Source organism: Mus caroli, chromosome 7 (assembly GCF_900094665.2).
Source record: "Mus caroli chromosome 7, CAROLI_EIJ_v1.1, whole genome shotgun sequence".
Classification (NCBI taxonomy): domain Eukaryota; kingdom Metazoa; phylum Chordata; class Mammalia; order Rodentia; family Muridae; genus Mus; species Mus caroli.
Window position 1 is genome coordinate 121,621,318 of NC_034576.1, and position 18,827 is coordinate 121,640,144.

The 18,827-nt window shown below is 44.5% G+C and overlaps 2 protein-coding genes across 2 annotated transcripts in view; both read right to left on the reverse strand.

The window, feature by feature from the left end:
• The window catches only part of Gp2 (glycoprotein 2), a 19,756-nt gene extending 13,958 nt beyond the window's left edge, over window positions 1-5,798 (reverse strand). The window contains exons 1-2 of the mRNA XM_021168545.2: window positions 2,382-5,798; window positions 371-506 (exon numbers count right to left, since the gene is read on the reverse strand). Coding sequence (XP_021024204.1) covers window positions 371-458 — 88 coding nt within the window. The 5' untranslated portion in view covers window positions 459-506; window positions 2,382-5,798. The remainder of the gene's footprint in view (window positions 1-370; window positions 507-2,381) is intronic.
• A 106-nt stretch (window positions 5,799-5,904) lies between these two features.
• Umod (uromodulin) overlaps window positions 5,905-18,827 on the reverse strand; it is a 16,498-nt gene continuing 3,575 nt past the window's right edge. Inside the window, exons 5-11 of the mRNA XM_029479678.1 lie at window positions 15,398-15,606; window positions 14,397-14,545; window positions 12,293-12,538; window positions 9,247-9,409; window positions 8,632-8,713; window positions 7,905-7,946; window positions 5,905-6,470 (exon numbers count right to left, since the gene is read on the reverse strand). Of these exons, the coding sequence (XP_029335538.1) occupies window positions 6,409-6,470; window positions 7,905-7,946; window positions 8,632-8,713; window positions 9,247-9,409; window positions 12,293-12,538; window positions 14,397-14,545; window positions 15,398-15,606 (953 nt within the window). The 3' untranslated portion in view covers window positions 5,905-6,408. The remainder of the gene's footprint in view (window positions 6,471-7,904; window positions 7,947-8,631; window positions 8,714-9,246; window positions 9,410-12,292; window positions 12,539-14,396; window positions 14,546-15,397; window positions 15,607-18,827) is intronic.

The following is an 18,827-nucleotide window of genomic DNA, read 5'->3' on the forward strand; positions in this document are numbered from 1 at the left end:
AGAGAGAGAGAGAGAGAGAGAGAGAGAGAGAGAGAGAGAGAGAGAGAGAGAGAATATCTGGAAGGTAGAGAGATTGTTAAATCTAGCACTTTTTTTTCACAGATGAATAACTTGATATAGAAGGGTGAAGCATGTGGCAGAACTATCTCTCTTATGTTTCAGTCTGTGCTCTCAAATCACCTCGTGGAAGGGACTACACTGGCCCTCCTTCCTTTTCAGGCTCTGAGAGCTCCATGAGTCCCTTGCTCTCTAGTCTTTGTTTCCAATTCTCTGTTTCTGGAACCAGCTGATCAGCCTTTTCTCCTCCCTTCCTCTGCTCTCTCCTTAGGTCTCATGGAGCATCTAAGATCCCTGGTGAGCAGACACTCACCTTGATGTATTGTAGATGGAGAAACCAGTGTCAGAACGCAGGAGGCTGCAGCCAGCCACAGCAGCTCACAACCCACCATCCTTTTCATAAAGTGAGGCTTGCAGGTTACTCTGCAGCCTGCAGATTCTCCATAAATCTATAGAAAAGGAAAGGCTCCCATCAGGTCAAGCTAACAAACCTTTAGCCCCTGGGTAAGGTTGAAACTCATATTGGTTCAGCACCTATCATGTGACCCTATTTGCTTGAGGCCCTTTTCATAATTTGTCTCACTTAGGTCTCTGAACCATGCCATAGGGAGGTATTGTTATGATTCCCATTTTGTTGATGAAGAAGTTTTGTTAGGTAAATGGATGTATCTGGAGGATATCATCCTGAGTGAGGTAACCCAATCACAAAAGAACACACATGATATGCATTCACTGATAAGTGGATATTAGCCCAGAAACTTATAATACCCAAGATACAATTTGCAAACCACATGAAACTCAAGAAGAAGGAAGACCAAAGTGTGGACACTTCGCTCCTTCTTAGAATGGGGGAACAAAATACCCATGGAAGGAGTTACAGAGATAAAGTTAGGAGCAGAGCCTGAAGGAACAACCATCCAGAGACTGCCCCACTTGGGGATCCACCCCATAAACAACCACCAAAACCAGAAACTAGGCAGATGCCAACAAGAGCTTGCTGACAGGAGCCTGATATAGCTGTCTCCTGCGAGGCTCTGCCAGTGCCCGGCAAATACAGAAGTAGATGCTCACAATCATCCATTGGACGGAGCACAAGGTCCCCAATGAAGGAGCCAGAGAAAGTACCTAGGGAGATGAAGGGGACTGAAGCCCCATGGAAGGAATATCAATATGAACTAACCAGTACCCCCAGAGTTCCTTGGAACTATACCACTATGCTATATCTGTAGCAGAGGATGGCCTAGTTAGTCATCAATGGGAGGAGAGGCTCTTGCTCCTGTGAAGGTTTCTTTGTCCCAATATAGGGGAATGCCAGGATCAGGAATGGGAGTGGGTGGGTTGGGGAGCAGGGGGAGGGGGAGGGGGGAGGGAAGGGGGAAGGAGAGGGAATTTTTGGTGGGGAAACTAGGAAAGGGGATAATATTTGAAATGTAAATAAAGAAAATATCTAATTAAAAAAAGAAAGAAAGGAGTATATAATCCAAACAAAATTTATACAGCTGTGTCTCTGCAAATATGGACATACATGACCAACATATGGCAATAGGTCCAGGTTCTCAGAACCCAGACTATTGGCATGACATACAGAAATGGAATGGGATGGGAATAGGGGCTTTCCAAGAAGAAATCCATAGCAAGCTAGCAAAAGGGGGGTCAGTGCTGCGGAGTGTCCAAGAGCAGTATTTGCAAAGTCCCTGACAGGTGGCAGAAGACACTCTCTGGAAATTGAAGGCAAGAATTCTAGTAATTATTGGTACCTAGGGAGGAGAGTTCTATCTTGATTATATATGTGCATCAGGTTCTGCTAAGACCCTCTGAGATTTCACAAGTGTAGCATTATGTTAGGCTGAATTCTAAGCCCCTTTCATTCTGTACAGAAGAGGGCATACACTGGCTTCCCAGTTTAAAAACAATTACATGACGAAATAATTAATGAAGGAATAAGCAAGCAAAGAATTAAACAAGAAATAGAAAGACAAAAATGTCTGCTGACTTCAGTGACATTTACCCTTCTGTGCCCCGAAAGGGGACCTCTGGATGGTTTCTTGCAGCCTCTAAAAGATATAACTTGGGACTGCAAACCTGTTTCTGATGGAGTATCATGAATACATTATGAGAGAACAGAGACAGAGGAGTAACCAGGACTAAGCTTTTAGAGATGCCAACCCAAGTGGACACCTTGGACTATCCAGCAGGTGACTTGGATTATGAACTAACTGAGCTGAGGAACAATTGACAAGAGTTAAGGTCCAGAGTCACTTCTGGGTTCAGAAAGTTTGCAGATAGCCCTGGTAAGTCCAGTACACAAAGAAGGTTAAACTCACCTGCAAGGGAGACTAAATCTTCCTGGGCTTTGGAGCAGGAGTTACCGTAAGAGAAGAACCCAGAGTATCCTTCCTCCCCTGCCCAGTGTGGGAACATAACCTGCTGCCTGACTCCTTTATACTGACACTCCCCACCCATGTGGCTCTTCATGATTGGTGCTGAGGTAGGACTGGCACTAGGTTCCCAGGCACTAGGACTTGATGAACACAGGTAAGATAAGCCATTGACCATCAAGGGTAGTGAAAGAAGGTCTTTTGTGCCACCGGCATGGAAACTCTTCCAGAAGGTGCTGTTTCACACGGATGTTTCTCCGTAAGCAACTGCAATATGTACTTAAGGTTGGCTGTATCAGGCACAGTCAATACCCTTGATCATTACTTTCTCACATCGGATCCTCCAGTAAACCCACAAAGCCAATGTCATGCCTGTTCCCACAGAGCAAACACTAATAAGAAGGAAGCGAAAATGGCCAAAGCAAAGTAGACAGAAACCAAATGAGCTTGTTTGCTCAGTAGATATCCAATTCAATTCCTGCTCCTAGCTAATTGCATCAGAACACTTCTGCTTGACTCGTGGGGCCAGGGGATGTGCAGGAAAGAAGGGAGGAGGTCTGAGAGCCCCTTGTTCTTGGCACACAGAGTTTACCCAATTTTCAGGGGAATGCTTAGAAAGGGATGAAAAGAGATGTCCAAGGCTTTCGAACAATATCAGCACCAGGGTAGCCTCTCCTCTGAGTCTTTAAAACAAGTAGACTAGTCTAGGCACTGGCCAGTATAGAACTGTGAGAACAGCTTTAAAGGTTTGCTCAGATTCTGACCCTTCTCCAAGTCTTCCAATATCTAACCCCAATGTCCCATGTGCACTCAACTTGGTGTCTAATTTTTCCTCTGAGGCCAATTTCTATTGCCCAAATATTCTTGGAAGTATAAGTCTCTCCTGGGGTGTAGTTGACTTGACAGGGGCTCTACTCACAGACACAATGGACTCCCCTCTCCCAGCCAATGCTACAGAGGCATTTTTCTCAGCTGATGTTCCTCTTCCTTGATAACTCAATCTAGCTTGTATCAAGCTGACAGAAAACCAACCAGGACAGAGGGCTTCAGTCCATCATGGCAGAAACCATAGTGTACAGTCCAGTCTGTGGTAGAGGGAGTTTATTCACATCATGAAAAACCAGGAAGTAGAGAGCAAGACAGGAAGTGAGATCAGGCCTAACTTAGAAAGGTCTGCCCTCAAGTGACCTACTTCTGCCAACTGCACCCCACTTCTTAGAGGCTCCATGGCATCTCAGATAATACCAGCATCTGGGACACATATGTTGGAAAGAGGGACCTGTGAAGACCATTGCAGATTCAAACTTTAGCACAGAATTTCAAATTCACCCATAGGCTGAGCCCCAGCTTGGGTGACTCTCCTGAGCTTCATAGCCAGTCCCCAGTTTCTGTTTGGCTTCTTTTCCTGGGTTCAGACACTTGAGGGTCCCTCAAACTCAACAGCTTCCAATCTGAACTCATCAGCTCCCCTGACTCGACTCCACTCCCCTCATGTCTATCATCCACCTTGTTCAGTTGTAGCACTGCTCCCGAGTCTTCCAAGGTGGAGGCTTGACTCTCCTTTCCTCCTCAGGCCTCAATTCTAGGAAGCTCTACACCTTGACTTCCTACATTTCAAATGTCTTGAATGCCCTCTTCATTTTTACTTCACCAATTCAAGCTCAGGTCACCGTAGTATGAGAGGGTAATTTGGGTACTGGTTATGGGTCTCCATGCTTTCATTCTGGTCCCCTTGTTTCTGCAGTTTTTCCTGTATCCCATGTGATTCTTCGGCCCAGCACTCTGTTCCCCCAGGAATCTGATCTTTTTTTACACTTCCCACTTCTTCTCTTACTTCACTGTACCAGCTCTGCTTTCAGCCAGTGCCAGATTCTCCAGGCTCTTTCTCATCCCAAATGCTTGTATAATCTTTCCCTTGTCCAGACTGCCTCATGTTCACCACCTCTGCCAGGAAGCCTTCTCTAACCTACATCCTGTCTGACCCTCTGTTCTGTTCCCAGGCCTCTCAAAGACAACTCAAATCACACTCGCTTGCCTGATAATTAATCTGCCCATTGAGTCTTCAGGCGTTTTGTGAACAGGAATTTTGATCTTCACTGAGAAAGCATTTGCTTAATAAATGAATGGGTAAAAACAAATGTATAGGGTAGGCCTCCTCTCATGAGTCATGCTTTCAGTGTGCAGGTGTTGGTCAGCCTTGGTGGAAAGACACAAGGTTCAGTATATTGGCACCTGCTGTTCCAGCTACTTGTCCCAGTCAAAGGTTCAGTCCTTTGTTCTCTCAGCCTCTGCTTGTCAGAGAGGCTGTCCCCTGTCACTCTATGTGAGACAATACTCCAGTTATACTCTTACTCGGCCCTTGCCCTTTTTCTTCTCCCCAGTTATTGTCACCCCTTGTCACATTTCATGGTTATTATTTCAAAGTATCTTCCTTACCAAATGGCTCTATTTAGGTAATTTCCTATTTCCTCATTACTGTAAAACTATCTGGTATTTAATTTGTGCCCAGAATATCTAAGAGATACATTGAGATGTATAACTGGCAGATAAAAAACAAGTAAGGAAAAGACAAGGGGCAAAGATGTCATTGTGACCTTTCTCCTCCGCCCCCTCCCCCATCCAGATTTTGTCTTTAGCTGCTGCTCCTGTTTCCCATGGCCTAGACCTTCTTCTCTTTGGGAGCTGCTGCTCCCAAGTCACAACATAGACCATACTGTCTGGAGTCACTCAGTACAAGCTGACCACAGACTAATTGTGGATGGGGCAGCATTGGACCAGCCTAAGGTCCACCTGCACAGCTCTTGTATAACAGTAAGAGGCCTGCGTGTTCTGTGTATGTCTGGGTGTGATAAGAGCTCTTAGCATAAGACACACTGTCCCAGCAGCCCTTGCTTCAGACTTGAAAGTGTGACTTTCCCTGGTATCTGATGGGAGGCCAGGGAACAGCTGGGTCAGAGAAAAGAGTTCCCATCAGCATTGGTAACCTTTTCTCTGGAGATTTCTGAGATCGCTGGGTATCTGGTTCCTGTTCATGGATGAAGGCTCACAATGACTCTCTGCCAATGAAAGGGGAATGGGTATGCTCTCCCCTGCTGCTGAGGATTGAGAAAAGGCCTACACTTTTAGGACTGGCAAGTAAAAGCCCAGTGAACAAGAGTCCCAAGGAGGCATACGATACCTGCCATTGCTTCTACATCTCTTCCTTAAGACCTGAGATCTATAAGGCACAGACTGGCTCTGTTTTATCTGCCAATGTTTCTTAGCACCCAGTATAAGCCTAGAACATGTGGACCCCTCAAAATGCATTTCTGAAAAACCAAATGTGTCCTATGAGGGCATCAGGGTTACCCCCATGGCAAAGAATCAGCCAGCTCCTGTTGTCTGCTAAAGACTCTGCCAGCTTTCAGAATTGCTCACTGCCTATGTTCACTGCTATATCTCCAGCATATTTTAGTAACTAGCACATTAGTGACTTGGCAAATGTTTATTGAGTGAAAGGATGGATGTAGACAGGAATGGATAGACAGGTGAAGTTCATATACATTGTGTGTCTCATCTTAGATCACATAGCAGAACATGCATTGAGCCTAGTTTCTTAGAGCATCTGTGAAGTCCATAAAGATAGAAAAAGGATCTGTTTTATCCCCACCATGTAATGCCCAGCACAAGAGACAGTGCTCACAGCAACTGTGTGTTCTGTAATGACTTGAATTAATGACTCCAAAAGCTGATACTTTAAACTTATGATGTTGCCACATTCCTTAAGGAGACAGGGGTTTCGTACATATCACATTTGAAGGAAGAACAGCACTGAAAGGTACCAACTTGTTTTTGATGGTGAGGATTAAAGAAAGAGTATGTGCAAGCTGGAGGCAGTGTGAGCTCCCTCTCCCCTGGCTGATAACCAGCTTGCATCCCCACTCCTGGCCAGCAGGAAGTGAGCTGGGAGCCACACCAGGTTTTCTGCTTTCCATCATTGAACCATGAAGATCAAAGTGGCTGAGGGAAACAGCAGCAGCCAGATGCTCAGGAGCCCTAAAAGGTAAACAAATACAGGGACATGGCTGATGCTGGTCTGCTTTTGTGCAGTATAACATACAACACTTTCCTACAGAATAGCCAAGAAGGAAGACTACCATCTCTGACTAGGCGATTAGGAGAAGGTGTCTGCTTTGGGTGGGAGAATAGATAAAGATTCCATTCCATGTGGGCTGGTTTGAAAATGGCAGTAGTTTCTCCTGAATATTTGGTGTGGACTCTCTTCTAGTACCTAAAATGCTCAACCATCCCAGAGACCCTGGAGGCTAGTCACCGAGGACAAGCCTAAGTCATAGGAGCACCACGACCTTCCAGCTCTGAGCTCAGTGGTACAGAACGTATGATAAGCACCAGGTCTGTGTAACAGCTCTCTTAGATCCAGGTTCCACAAGCCAAGAAAGGCATTGGTTATGTGTATTCAGTTTTTGTCTGAAATGTCAAATTAAGGCAGCAGGCATAAGAGAAAGGCCACAAAAATATCACCAGTTTCTGGGTTTTGTAGTCTGAGGACTGTTTGTCTGGCTCAGCTGGCAAATAGTGGCCCTCAGCAAATATTTGTAACCTGGAACAGCCTCTGAGGGTGTTAGAGATGACCCTCAGCTTCAGGAAGTGCCAAGAAAAGGGCAGGGTGGATGTTCATGTCCTTGGGGAACAAGCTTGCAATAAATATACATGGTTGCTTGAGCAGCAAACATGCATGCATGCACGTATGCATGCAACTGCAGCTGTGTGCACATCTGTGTAAAAAGACACAAACACACATGATCTGTATGTGCATATATGAATATTGTGATGTGTGTACAAATATGAGTGTGCCTGGTCTATATGCAGATATGAGTGTGTACAATCTGCATGAGGATTTGAGCATGTATGGTTTGTACACAGATACGAGTGTGTGCAGATATGAACACTTGTGATTCATATACAGATGTGAGTATGTGTGCCCTGTATGCCCTTGAATTTGTGTGATGATGTGAATGTGTGTGATCTGTGGGCATATGAGTATCAACAGTTTGTGTACAGATATGTGTGTTATCTGTGTGCAGATATGAGTATGTGTTCTTTGTGCATACATATATGAGTATGCTTGTGCCGATAGTAGTGTGTGATCTGTGTCTATGCAGATACATACAAGTATGCATACAGATATAAATGTGTGTGATATCATAGAGATACAAGCATGTGTGCAAATATACCTGGACACTGCAGTCTCTCAGGATGTTGGGTTATCCCTTTGTTTCTGCATACTACTGTGAGACAACACCAGTGTATACATGCATACAGACCAATGTCTATACATTTACAAGACAAAGCACTTCGTGGCCGTTCAGGCTCTTAAGATTATGCCTTCCAGTCTACTCAGACCCCCACATAGAAACCACAGAGTGATATCATGGGGCAGGTAACTGTACAGAAAGAACCTAAACTTACTCAAGTTGCTGGAAGCAGCCTTGGACACTGAGGCCTGGACACCTTTGGGTGAAACAGAAAGATGAGAAACATGAGAAGTGAGGTGTGTGACCTTCAAGGAAACTGAGATAAGCTTCCCTCCACCTGCATAGCCAAGGTCATCTTTCTGAAACCAAAATCTGACCACACCTTTCCCCTGAACTAGATCGTTCTAGAGAGAGCCCCATTGACCTCAGAAGAATGGCTTCAAACATATCATGATCTACAAGGCCCCTCAGGGATAGCCCCACCTACGAGAGTTTATCCAACACCACTGGCCTAGCTTCCCTCAGTTCTCCTAACAGGTCAGTTTCTCCTTTGTCTTTCCCCATCACCAAGACTGGGTCTGGTTCCTTAGTCAGAACAGCTCCAAACTCTGTGTACATGTTCTTTCTGCACAAAGGCAGATGCAATTCTACACGTCTAAATGATGTCATTCCCCCTACGAATCAAAAGATCCAAGGCAACGGATCTGCTTTGCTTATCACAAGATAGTAAACCACGGGAAGCACCAAAGCATGTCTCTGTAATGACTGAATGAATGAATCCTCTACAATTGGTAAAAGAGCAAGGCAGCAGATAGCCCATCTTATACCCAGAGAATCTACTGATGCTCATTCTTCAGTTCCCAGTAAGACCCAAGAAGCTAGGCTATGCCACCTTGCCTCTTCCCCAATTCAGAGGCATGATGGAAGAGTAGATCTCTCACCTTGTCGTGTTATGGGACCCAAGTTCAGGACACGGGTCTGATCTATGAAGTTCCCACTTCGAAATCTAGTACTAGAGCAGGTCTGTGGGGAAAAAATGACAGAAAATCACTCAAGTATGGAGAGGAAGGTAGAATGTGATCCTGGCATGAGATGTGGGCAGCTAGGTCAAAAGAGCATCCTTTTGCCTCATACAGGAGATAGGAGATCACATCCCAGCCTGACAGCTTATTGAGGGCAAGTCACTTAAGCTCTTTGAGTTTTTCCAATTGAGAAAGTGAGCAACTACTGGTAAATTTCTGTGAAACTTGAATACTTTAAAACACCTGAGTTGCACATAATGCTGAAGGCTTAGCTCCTCTTATTGACAGATATGCTTGCAGCTTGCAAATAAGGTCAGTTTATCAGCCAAGAACCTTGAGATAGTCACTGCTTCCTAAGTGTCAGGTAGACCATGTGTCCTGACTGGCCCTACCCACTCTGTCTTGCAGCTCTGTGCCCTTAGGTTAAGATAGAAAAGCATCACAAATTCATGTCTTCATTTATGCCTGTGGCCAAATGTCTTGATGATAGAGATAGGCATCCAAGTGGGCTGTTATGAAGGGCTTATGACTCACAGGTTTACACTGTTCACTCGTAGAGTCACATAGGTACACCTCGCAGTGAAGGTAGACAAGGTCGTAGTTTCCTGCAAACCGGAACATCTGAACAGAAAATCGGGCCTGAGATGACTCGCCATTCTCTGTCACCTGAATGGTTGTGTCTTCTGTATGTGGACAACTGAATGGGGGATGATACAATAGAGTCGGTTAAGCCAACTGGGTTTTAATACTACATCTTTACCTGTTAGCTGTGTGACTTGGAACAGCCCATTAAACTTCTCTGTGCCTCAATTTCTCCATAGGCATTTAGGAGTAATAATTATAGTCCATGTCAAGAGTAATTGTGAGAACTAACAGTTATTTTTTTTTTTTGTAAAGTGCTTAGAACAGAGTGTGGCCACAGTATCTTTGGGGCTAGAAAAATTGATAAAAAGTCTTCAACCACAGAGTTGGAACAATACAGAAGTCAGAATTTTATTATTGCCAAGGAAATATATTCAAGAATCATTGTCTATTTTATGCTATTGAATTCATGCCTGTTCAGCAGAAACCAGGGAGTTTTGCCAGCTCCTGAGCCAACATAAGTATGTGCACACAACTTCAGTGCATGCAATGGCACCCAGAAGTTCACATGTGTACTGGCCATTCTGGGCAGGTGAAGTGGGTACCCCTGTTCCATTTCATGTTAGTTCAAAGATAATTTAGAAGAAAGCTAGAATGTCAAATCAAAGAACCAAGAAAGGATTGTTCAGGGTGGCATTCATTCTGTATTAGATAACAACTATAAATCAGATCCAATCCTAGCATCCCGAACTCTACTTGCAAAAAAGAAGGAGGAGAGGGAAGAGGAAGAGGAAGAAAATGAAGGAAGAAGAAGGGAGAGGGAAAAGAAAAGAGGAGGAGGGGGGAGTAGGAAGAGGATGAGGAAGAGGGAGAGGAGGAAGAGGAAGAAGAGAAAGAAGAAATAAAAAGAAATAGAAGAAGAAGAAGAAAAGAAGAAGAAGAAGAAGAAGAAGAAGAAGAAGAAGAAGAAGAAGAAGAAGAAGAAGAAGAAGAAGAAGAAGAAGCAGCAGCAGCAGCAGCAATGACTTGCAATTAAGCAATAGTCTGTTAGGAGCTGACTCAGAAGAAAGTGGCTATAATCTCTGCAGCCATCTCGGGCTATTTACTTACAGGTGGTACTTTTCCACCCTGATGAGAGACTTGTTTTCCTAGCATGATGTTTTTGCAACAAGCCCACCACAGCTGAACACACTCTGATAACATCTTGTTTTCCTCCTATCCTGGACCTGTGGTTAAGTGTCTCTAACTGAACTTCCCAGTGTGTGCATATATACCCATATCTGCCTTCCAATAAATGAGACTCGAGACTTGAGACTTGAGCAGATAGCCTGTTTTGTTTCTATTCTTTGAGTTTCTTGCCCCTCAGTCCCCACTCTCTCTCTCTCTCCGTTGACTGACCTGTGGACCGGGTTAGAATCCCATTCCAAAAGGGAAATCCATATTCAACCCAGCCCCATGGCAGCCCCAAATCCTCAACCCAAGCAGATATCCTAGTGTCCTCTCTGGTTACCTTTAGTGTCCTCAATTTGCCTCCTGTCTTGTGATGTTGTAACACAACACTTCTTCATGACTCATAGTGCTCAGACCAGCTTCCTCATACACTCACAGAGACACAAATGCACATTATATTTCTTCCTGCTTTTTTCAGAACATACTTGCCACAATTTTATACTCATGAAAAGTAACTTTAGAGATTTCTGCAGAGAATGTGTTATTTATCCCCATGTGGCATATGAGAAAACAAAGATCAGAGTACATGAGCTGACTTGCACATGGAGCAAGAAAGTGGAAAAAGCCAAGGATGGAACTCATATCCTTCTAAGGCCCTGTCAAGATCATGTCAACATTGTTGCCTGTGTGTCCCAACATCTGTATTGTTGTTTACTTCATCTTTTTTCTTATGACACACTCCTGTATACATTTTGACCATGAACACACACGACAATCACTTTGTATCACTTGTCATATGAACAGAAGAGATCTTACAAGTGAGAACAAAGTTGTCAAACATGAGAGCTATCAGATGTTAGTGGGACACTCTTACTATCATGAAATTGTAGAACAGACTTCTATTTTGTTACAGAGGGATATTCTAAACAGAGGGTGGAAATTGGGTGAACACCCAACTGAGCAGTTTTCTTCTAGGTAATCAGGTGGACTCTAAGGACCACCACCCTCAGGAGAGAATAAGTCAAGGCCTCTCCGGAATACCTTCCTGCCTGCAACATAGGCAGAGATGCCTCTCCCTCCCCCAATTCATTCATTCAAGAGGTCTTTTCTCCCCAACAGTCTGCACACATTCATTCAGTTGTCCATCTTGCCTTCAGAATTTAAGCTGTGGGAGCATAAAGGGCTTCAATTCTTCTCCTCACCAGGGTAACCACAACACCTGGTAATCAGCAAACTTTCAAAATATCTGTTTAATGAATGCATCTTATGGAAAGGGACAGCACACCTGCACCCTCAGGGTTTAAGCTGCTTCTTAGCTGACCACTCTCTACTCTTTCTAGTCAGGTCCTCTCTGCCTGCTGCTCTGAGCCTGCCTTTCCATCAGGTTCCTTATATTTTCTGAGTCAGTCATGAATGCCCATTTGACCCTCCAATGAATGTATGGAACCCTCTCCAAATATAATCTTCTATTGCATAAAACAAGATATTTCAAGAATACAAAGAAAAAACAGCTAAATCAAAGAGCACCTCTTAAAATGTTTTTAAAAAAACATTTGACATGTGCTTTATATACTTGCAAAAACATATTTAATGATTCATCACATAATAAGATCTAGGGAGAATCCTAATGAATTAGCACCTAAAAACTAATGGATAGCATAGGTAGGTCCCTGCATTCTCAAGCCTACAAGCCCTTTGCCTGTCTTTGGGGTGGGTCAGGATGCTAAATTTAAACTACAGGATCATAAAGATATTTTCCCCCCATTAATTGTAAAGGCATCTCCCTAGACCCCATCCCTGAGCCCACAGATAGGTCCAACTGCTTTACCTGTCCTGGATAATGAAGTATTTCACAGGGTCTGTGGAGTTGCTACTGGGTGTGGCATAGCAGTTGGTCATTAGCAGTACAAACCGGGACAAGTCACCCCCATCCAGCATGGTGCCCACATACAGAAAAGCATCAGTGGACAGCATCACAGAAGGACCTTGGTGGGGCTGTGTGTAGGTAGGGCTCTGGAACAATGCCATCCGCACGGTGAACTTGCCTGTCCCACCCAAGCTGATGTTCAGGGAACTGTAGAGAAAGAAGAGCTTTTAAGAGGACTAAGATGAGAACATTCACAGATGGGTACTCTTTCTGGTCAGCCATCTTGGTTGGTTCCTTGCAGTTATCTGGCATTTTTATTCAGTGGCAGCGCCGAAACCCTCACCACAGCTTAGCAAATTGCAGTGAGCACAACGGGGTGTTGGGAAGAAACATGCCCCGACTGAGCAGATCTGCAGTGGGACTGAGGGTTCTACATCTCTAGCAAGCTCCAATGATGCTGGTATTACAGATCTATAGACCATGTCTTGAGTATCATGACCAGTGTACTGGTGGTGTCCCCTTGCTACCATTCTTCAACATAGTACACATTCTTGAGGGGCCTGCCTGAACTTCTTGAGTCTCAGCCTTCAACAGGCAGAAAGAGATGAGCTATTGGGAGTCCTACAGACTTGAGTTCTGGGGATCCATGATGGCATTACTTTTAGTACCTACAGGAGACTGGGCCTTATAAATGGGTGGCTTTAATCTAAATACACAAGCTGATAGGAATTTCACTGCAGGATCTCTCAAAGGAGAGAGAGGGGTTTGTGTCATAAAAAATAAGGTGCATTAGGCATGCCCAGCAATATAAAGATCCACCTTACAATGAAGAACAGGCTGGGACTCCCTTGAGCCCCCAAAGAGGTTTGGTCACATACTTGTTGCTCTGGCACCTTAAAGGCAGGCCTAGGACATGGCTACATCTCCCCAAGGCACTGTCTAGCCAAGTAGCACTCTATTCAATAGCTCAAAGTAAGCATGACAGACACATATCAGCCCAGAACTCTTCCCTGAGTCTGCCCCTTCTAGAGCAGCAGTTCTCAACCTGTGAATCATGACCCTTTTGGCAAACCTCTATCCCCCAAAACATTTATATTATTATTGATAACACTAGCAAAATTACAGTGATGAAGTAGCAACAAAAATAATTTTATGGTTGGGGGGGGGTGTCACCACAACATGAGGAACTGTATTAAAGGGCTGCAGCACTAGGGAGGTTGAGAACTACTGTTTTAGGGTTACTGTAATACTCTGATGAGATGTTTCCCATAAAGCCTTTAACATGATGTTCAGCATAGAGCAAATGCTCAATAAACACTAGTGATTGCAACTGTTCTCTTTCTCAACATGAACATCAGTGGCTTGCGACTCACCACACTCAAAGACTTTCAATTTTATTTAGCAATGGAATTCTATTTTTTTTTTTCATCAAAATGGGTGGAATTTCTCTGGTTCACCTCTCCAGCTACTTTTGCACCCAAACAAGGCAGCTCTGAAGAGCATGGTCTGTAAATGCTTCTCTAATCAGATAGTTTCAATTCAGAGAAGGATAAAACCTGAGATCTAAATATGAGATATAACTGTCCAGCTTGCCCTCCAGAAGCAAGGCCACCCAATCCCTCTGAAAAGGCAGAGACTAGGATTTTATTCACCTTTTCAAAATATCATAGTCCTAAGAAAGGCAGTGAAAATGTTATTAAAGCCCCCTGGCAATGGGAGCAACAGTTGGATGGTGGATCCAAGTTCCCCAAGGCTATCCAATTAATATATGGCAAAGCCTGGGTCAGAATCTGGGTTCTGGGATTCCTCACTAGGTGTCTCCATTAAGTAATCCTGCCTTCCAGCCTCCAAAGTCAGTTCCTATTTGGCAAGGCAAATGAAGATCTCATAGCTAAGGGTCTGAGGGTCTGAAGGGGTGAAGGGTGAGGGACTGAGGAGTTAAAGACTGAGGAGCTGAAGAGGTGAAGGGGTGAGGGGCTGAAGAAGTAAGGGACTCGGGGGATAAAGGGGTCAGTGATTGTGGGGTGGACCCCTCAGGAGCACTGGAGGTCCTTGATGGCCTCACCTGACCATGGGCTGTAGGGAGGTCTTCAGGCTGACTTTCATGTCCAGAGGGTAAGAGCATTCAAAGTTCATTCTTATGATGATGTCCCGAATGATGATCGCATTTGCCAGGTAGAGGGTGTTGCTGTAGGTGGCATGGGTTTCGTTTCTCTGTGTTGGGGGAAGAGGAGTAAGAGAAAGGGATATGACACCCTGAGCAGAGTTTTACAGCCAATGAGATTGTAGACCCTGGAAAGCTGCCATCTCTGTCTCTGTGTCACAACAGAAGTGACGTTAGGAGAAGTCATTGTGTTCTAGACCCCAAGCTACATTCTCCTCCTGCATCACCCCACCAGCCCTTCCAATGGCCTAAAGTAGCAGGATGCTGAATCCCTGCTTCATGGATGAAGGGATGGGGGTTCACTGTTCCCTAAGATATGGGTATGTCCCTGCAGAGCATGGGATCTACAAAGCCTGGGCTAGTTTCAAAACTGCAGATTTTCTCTTCAGAACTAAAAATCATATGCAGGCTATCACTAATTTCTTTTTACACTGTTCCTAACAAACGAAAAATGTCTTCCTTTTCACCTGTCCTTTTGTTTCTTCCCACTTTCTTTCCAGGGATGAAGGAGACAAGAGAAAGCCAGGCACCAGCCACACGAACACTTATGGGCTGATCTCTGCAGATGGTTCTGGGGGTGAGCTTCTTCTCAGGATCCCTGGGCACAAACCGGCTTGCCTCTGGTCCCAGTGATGGCCTTAGTGACTGGAAGCCATCACTGCCAGCCTAGCCCTACCTTTCCCATCTGTAAAAAGGGCAGCCATCTTTATAGATCAAGCTTAGATGTGACACGTGGATTAATTTAATCCTCTCAATATCCTTTAGAGAAGTAACAATCCCTCCATGGTGAAGTTATTCAGTCAGGTCAAACAACTCACTCAAAGCTCATACAAGTGGTGGGCTTGGGGTTCAACTAGACACCAAGAACTCCAACCCTGTTGCCTCTACGAGCAACGACTTACCCTCAATACTGTCCCACAGGGACCATCCCTGGCAGGGGTCACTATAGACATCCAGTCTCGATCATCACTCTCACTGAAGCCTGAGCATTGTCTGTCATTCAGGTACATGAAGACTTTCATAAAGCCCAAACTCTGTAGCTGGCACTTGCTGAGGGACATCTTGATGTCATTGGCCCCACACTCCAGCCTGTGCTCCAATAGAGAGACATCTGAAAATGGTCAGGAGCAACAGGATTAGGAGCCTGTGTCTCCGGGGCCAGGCATGTCCCCAGGAGCACAGCATGTTCACTGGGCTTAAGATGTCTTGGGCTTTATACTCTAAGATCAAAAATTGACACATGGGACCTCATAAAATTGCAAAGTTTCTGTAAAGCAAAGGACACTGTCAATAGGACAAAACAGCAACCAACAGATTGGGAAAAGATCTTTACCAATCCTACATCCGATAGAGGGCTAATATCCAATATATACAAAGAACTCAGTGAGACTCCAGAGAATCAAATAACCCTATTTAAAAATGGGGTACAGAATTAAGCAAAGAATTTTCAACTGAGGAATATCAAATGACCAAGAAGCATCTAAAGAAATGGTCAACATATGCTTAGTCAACAGGGAAGTGCTAATCAAAACCCCTGAGATTCCACCTCACACCAGTTGAATGGCTAAGATAAAAAACTCAGGTGACAGCAGATGCTGGCAAGGATGTGGAGAAAGAGGAACACTCCTCCATTGTTGGTGAGATTGCAAGCTGATACAACCACTCTGGAGATCAGTCTGGCAGTTCCTCAGAAAACTGGATATAGTATTACCCGAGGACCCAGCTATACCATTCCTGGGCATATACCCAGAAGATGCTCCAACATGTAATAAGGACACATGCTCCACTATGTTTATAACAGCCTTATTATAATAGCCAGAAGCTTAAAAGAATCCAGATGTCCTTCAACAGAGGAATGCATACAGAAAATGTGGTACATTTACATAATGGAGTACTACTCAGCTAGTAAAAATGATGAATTCATGAAATTCCTAGGCAAATGGATGGAACTAGAAAATATCATCCTGAGTGAAGTAACCCAATCACAAAAGAACACACAAGGTATGCACTCACTGATAAGTGGATATTAGCTCAGAAACTTAGAATACCCAATATATAATTTGCAGAACACATGAAACTCAAGAAGAAGGAAGACCAAAGTATGGCTACTTCATTCCTTCATAGAATGGGGAACAAAATACCCATGGAAGGAGTTACAGAGACAAAGTTTGGAGCTGAGACAGAAGGAAGGACCATCCAGAGACTGCCTCACCTGGGGATCCATCCCATAAACAACCAACAAACCCAGACACTATTGCATATGCCAACAAGATTTTGCTGACAGGACCCTGATATAGCTCTCTTTTGTGAGGCTATGCCAGTGCCTGGCAAATACAAAAGTGGATGTTCACAGTCATCTATTGAATGGAACACAGGGCCCCCAATGAAGGAGCTAGAGAAAGTAGCTGAAGGGAGCTGAAGGGGTCTGCAACCCTATAGGAGGAACAACAATATGAACTAACCAGTACTCCCCCCTCCCCCCAGAGCTCGTGTCTCTAGTTGCATATGTAGCAGAAGATGACCTAGTTGGCCATCAATGGGAGGAGAGGCCCTTGGTCTTTCGAAGATTATATGCCCCAGTATAGGGGAATGCCAGGGCCAGGAAGCAGGAGTGGGTGGGTTGGGGAGCAGGGCGGGGGTAGGATACAGGGGACTGTCAGAGAGGAAACTAGGAAAGGGGGTAGCATTTAAAATGTAAATAAAGAAAATATCCAATAAAAATTAATAAAAAAGAAATGTAAATGAAGAAAATATCTAATAAAAGAAAAAAGAAAAAAAGTCCTGAGTCTCAAGTCTTGTTTATTGAAAGACAACTATGGGTATAGATGCACTCGCTGGGGAGTGAAGCTGGAGACACTTAACCACAGGTCCAGGATGTATAAGCGAAAAACAAGATGTTATCAGAGAGTGTTCAGCTGTGGTGGGCTTCTTGCAAAAACATCATGCTAGGAAAACAAGTCTCTCCTCAGGGTAAATAAGTAAATAGTCCACAATGGCTGCAGAGATGATAAGCTGCTTTCTGCTAAGAGTCAGCTTCCAACAATACCCACAGACCACATGAAGCTCAAGAAGAAGGAAGACCAAAGTGTGGGTGCTTCAGTCCCTCTTACAAAGGGGAGCAAAATACACATGGGAGCAAATATGGAGACAAAGTGTAGAGCAGAGACTGAAGGAAAGGCCATCCAAAGACTGTCCCACCAGGAATTCATTCCAGATACAGCCACCAAACTCCAACACTATTGTGGATGCCAAGAAATGCTTGCTGAAAGGAGCCTGATATAGTTGTCTCCTGAGAGACCCTGCCAGAGCCTTACAAATAATAGAGTTGGATGCTCGCAATCAACCATTGGACTGTGCGTCGGGTCCCCAATCGAGGAGTTAGAGAAAGGACTGAAGGAGCTGAAGGGGTTTGCAACCCCATAGGAAGAACAACAATATCAACCAACCAGATCCCCCAGAGCTCCCAGGGACTAAGCCACCAATGAAGGACTACACATGGCTCCATCTGCATATGTAGCAGAGGATGGCCTTGTCAGCCATCAATGGAAGGAGAGGTCCTTGGTCCTAAGAAGGCTCAATAGATGCCCCAATGTGGGGGAATCGAGGGCAGGGAGGCAGGAGTGGGTGGGTGGGTGGAGGAACACCCTCATAGAAGCAGGGGCAGTGGTAATGGGATAGGGAGTTTCTGGGAGGGGTGAAACTGGGAAAGGGGATAACATTTGAAATGTAAATAAAGGAAATATCCAATAATAAAAAAGGTGCCTTGAGCAGTCACAGCCCTCTCTCAGACAAAACTGAATTGTGAGCATCAATGGGTGGATCCAACTACTAGCCAACAGCTCCATGTTCCTTTAAAAGTCGATGATATACAAAATTTAGGTTAGTTTGAAGTTCTTTCTCTCACCTATTGTTAAATATCAAACCCTGATGACAGGAGAAAATAGAAGAAAAAGTTTATTGCCATTTGGGGGGGGGGGTGTCCTTGCTATATGCAGGTGCCAGTCCCTCACTGACAGTGACTCTGATACCATATACTGGTCAGTTTCCCTCTTGGACAAAGAATAAGCTCAGGGTTTGTAGTAGGCAATGATGAAATACTAGATGTTTTTTATTAGTCAAGTATTTGGGAATTGATGTATGGCTCAGTGAGTAAAGGTGTTTGCTGCCAAGCCTAACTACCTAAGTTTAGTCCCTAGGACCTATATGGTGGCAAAACAGAACCAACTTCACAAGTTGTCCTCTGATTTCCACCCATGTGCCATGGTACTTTAGGCCCTCCTCACATATATATAATTCTCTCTCTCTCTCTCTCTCTCTCTCTCTCTCTCTCTC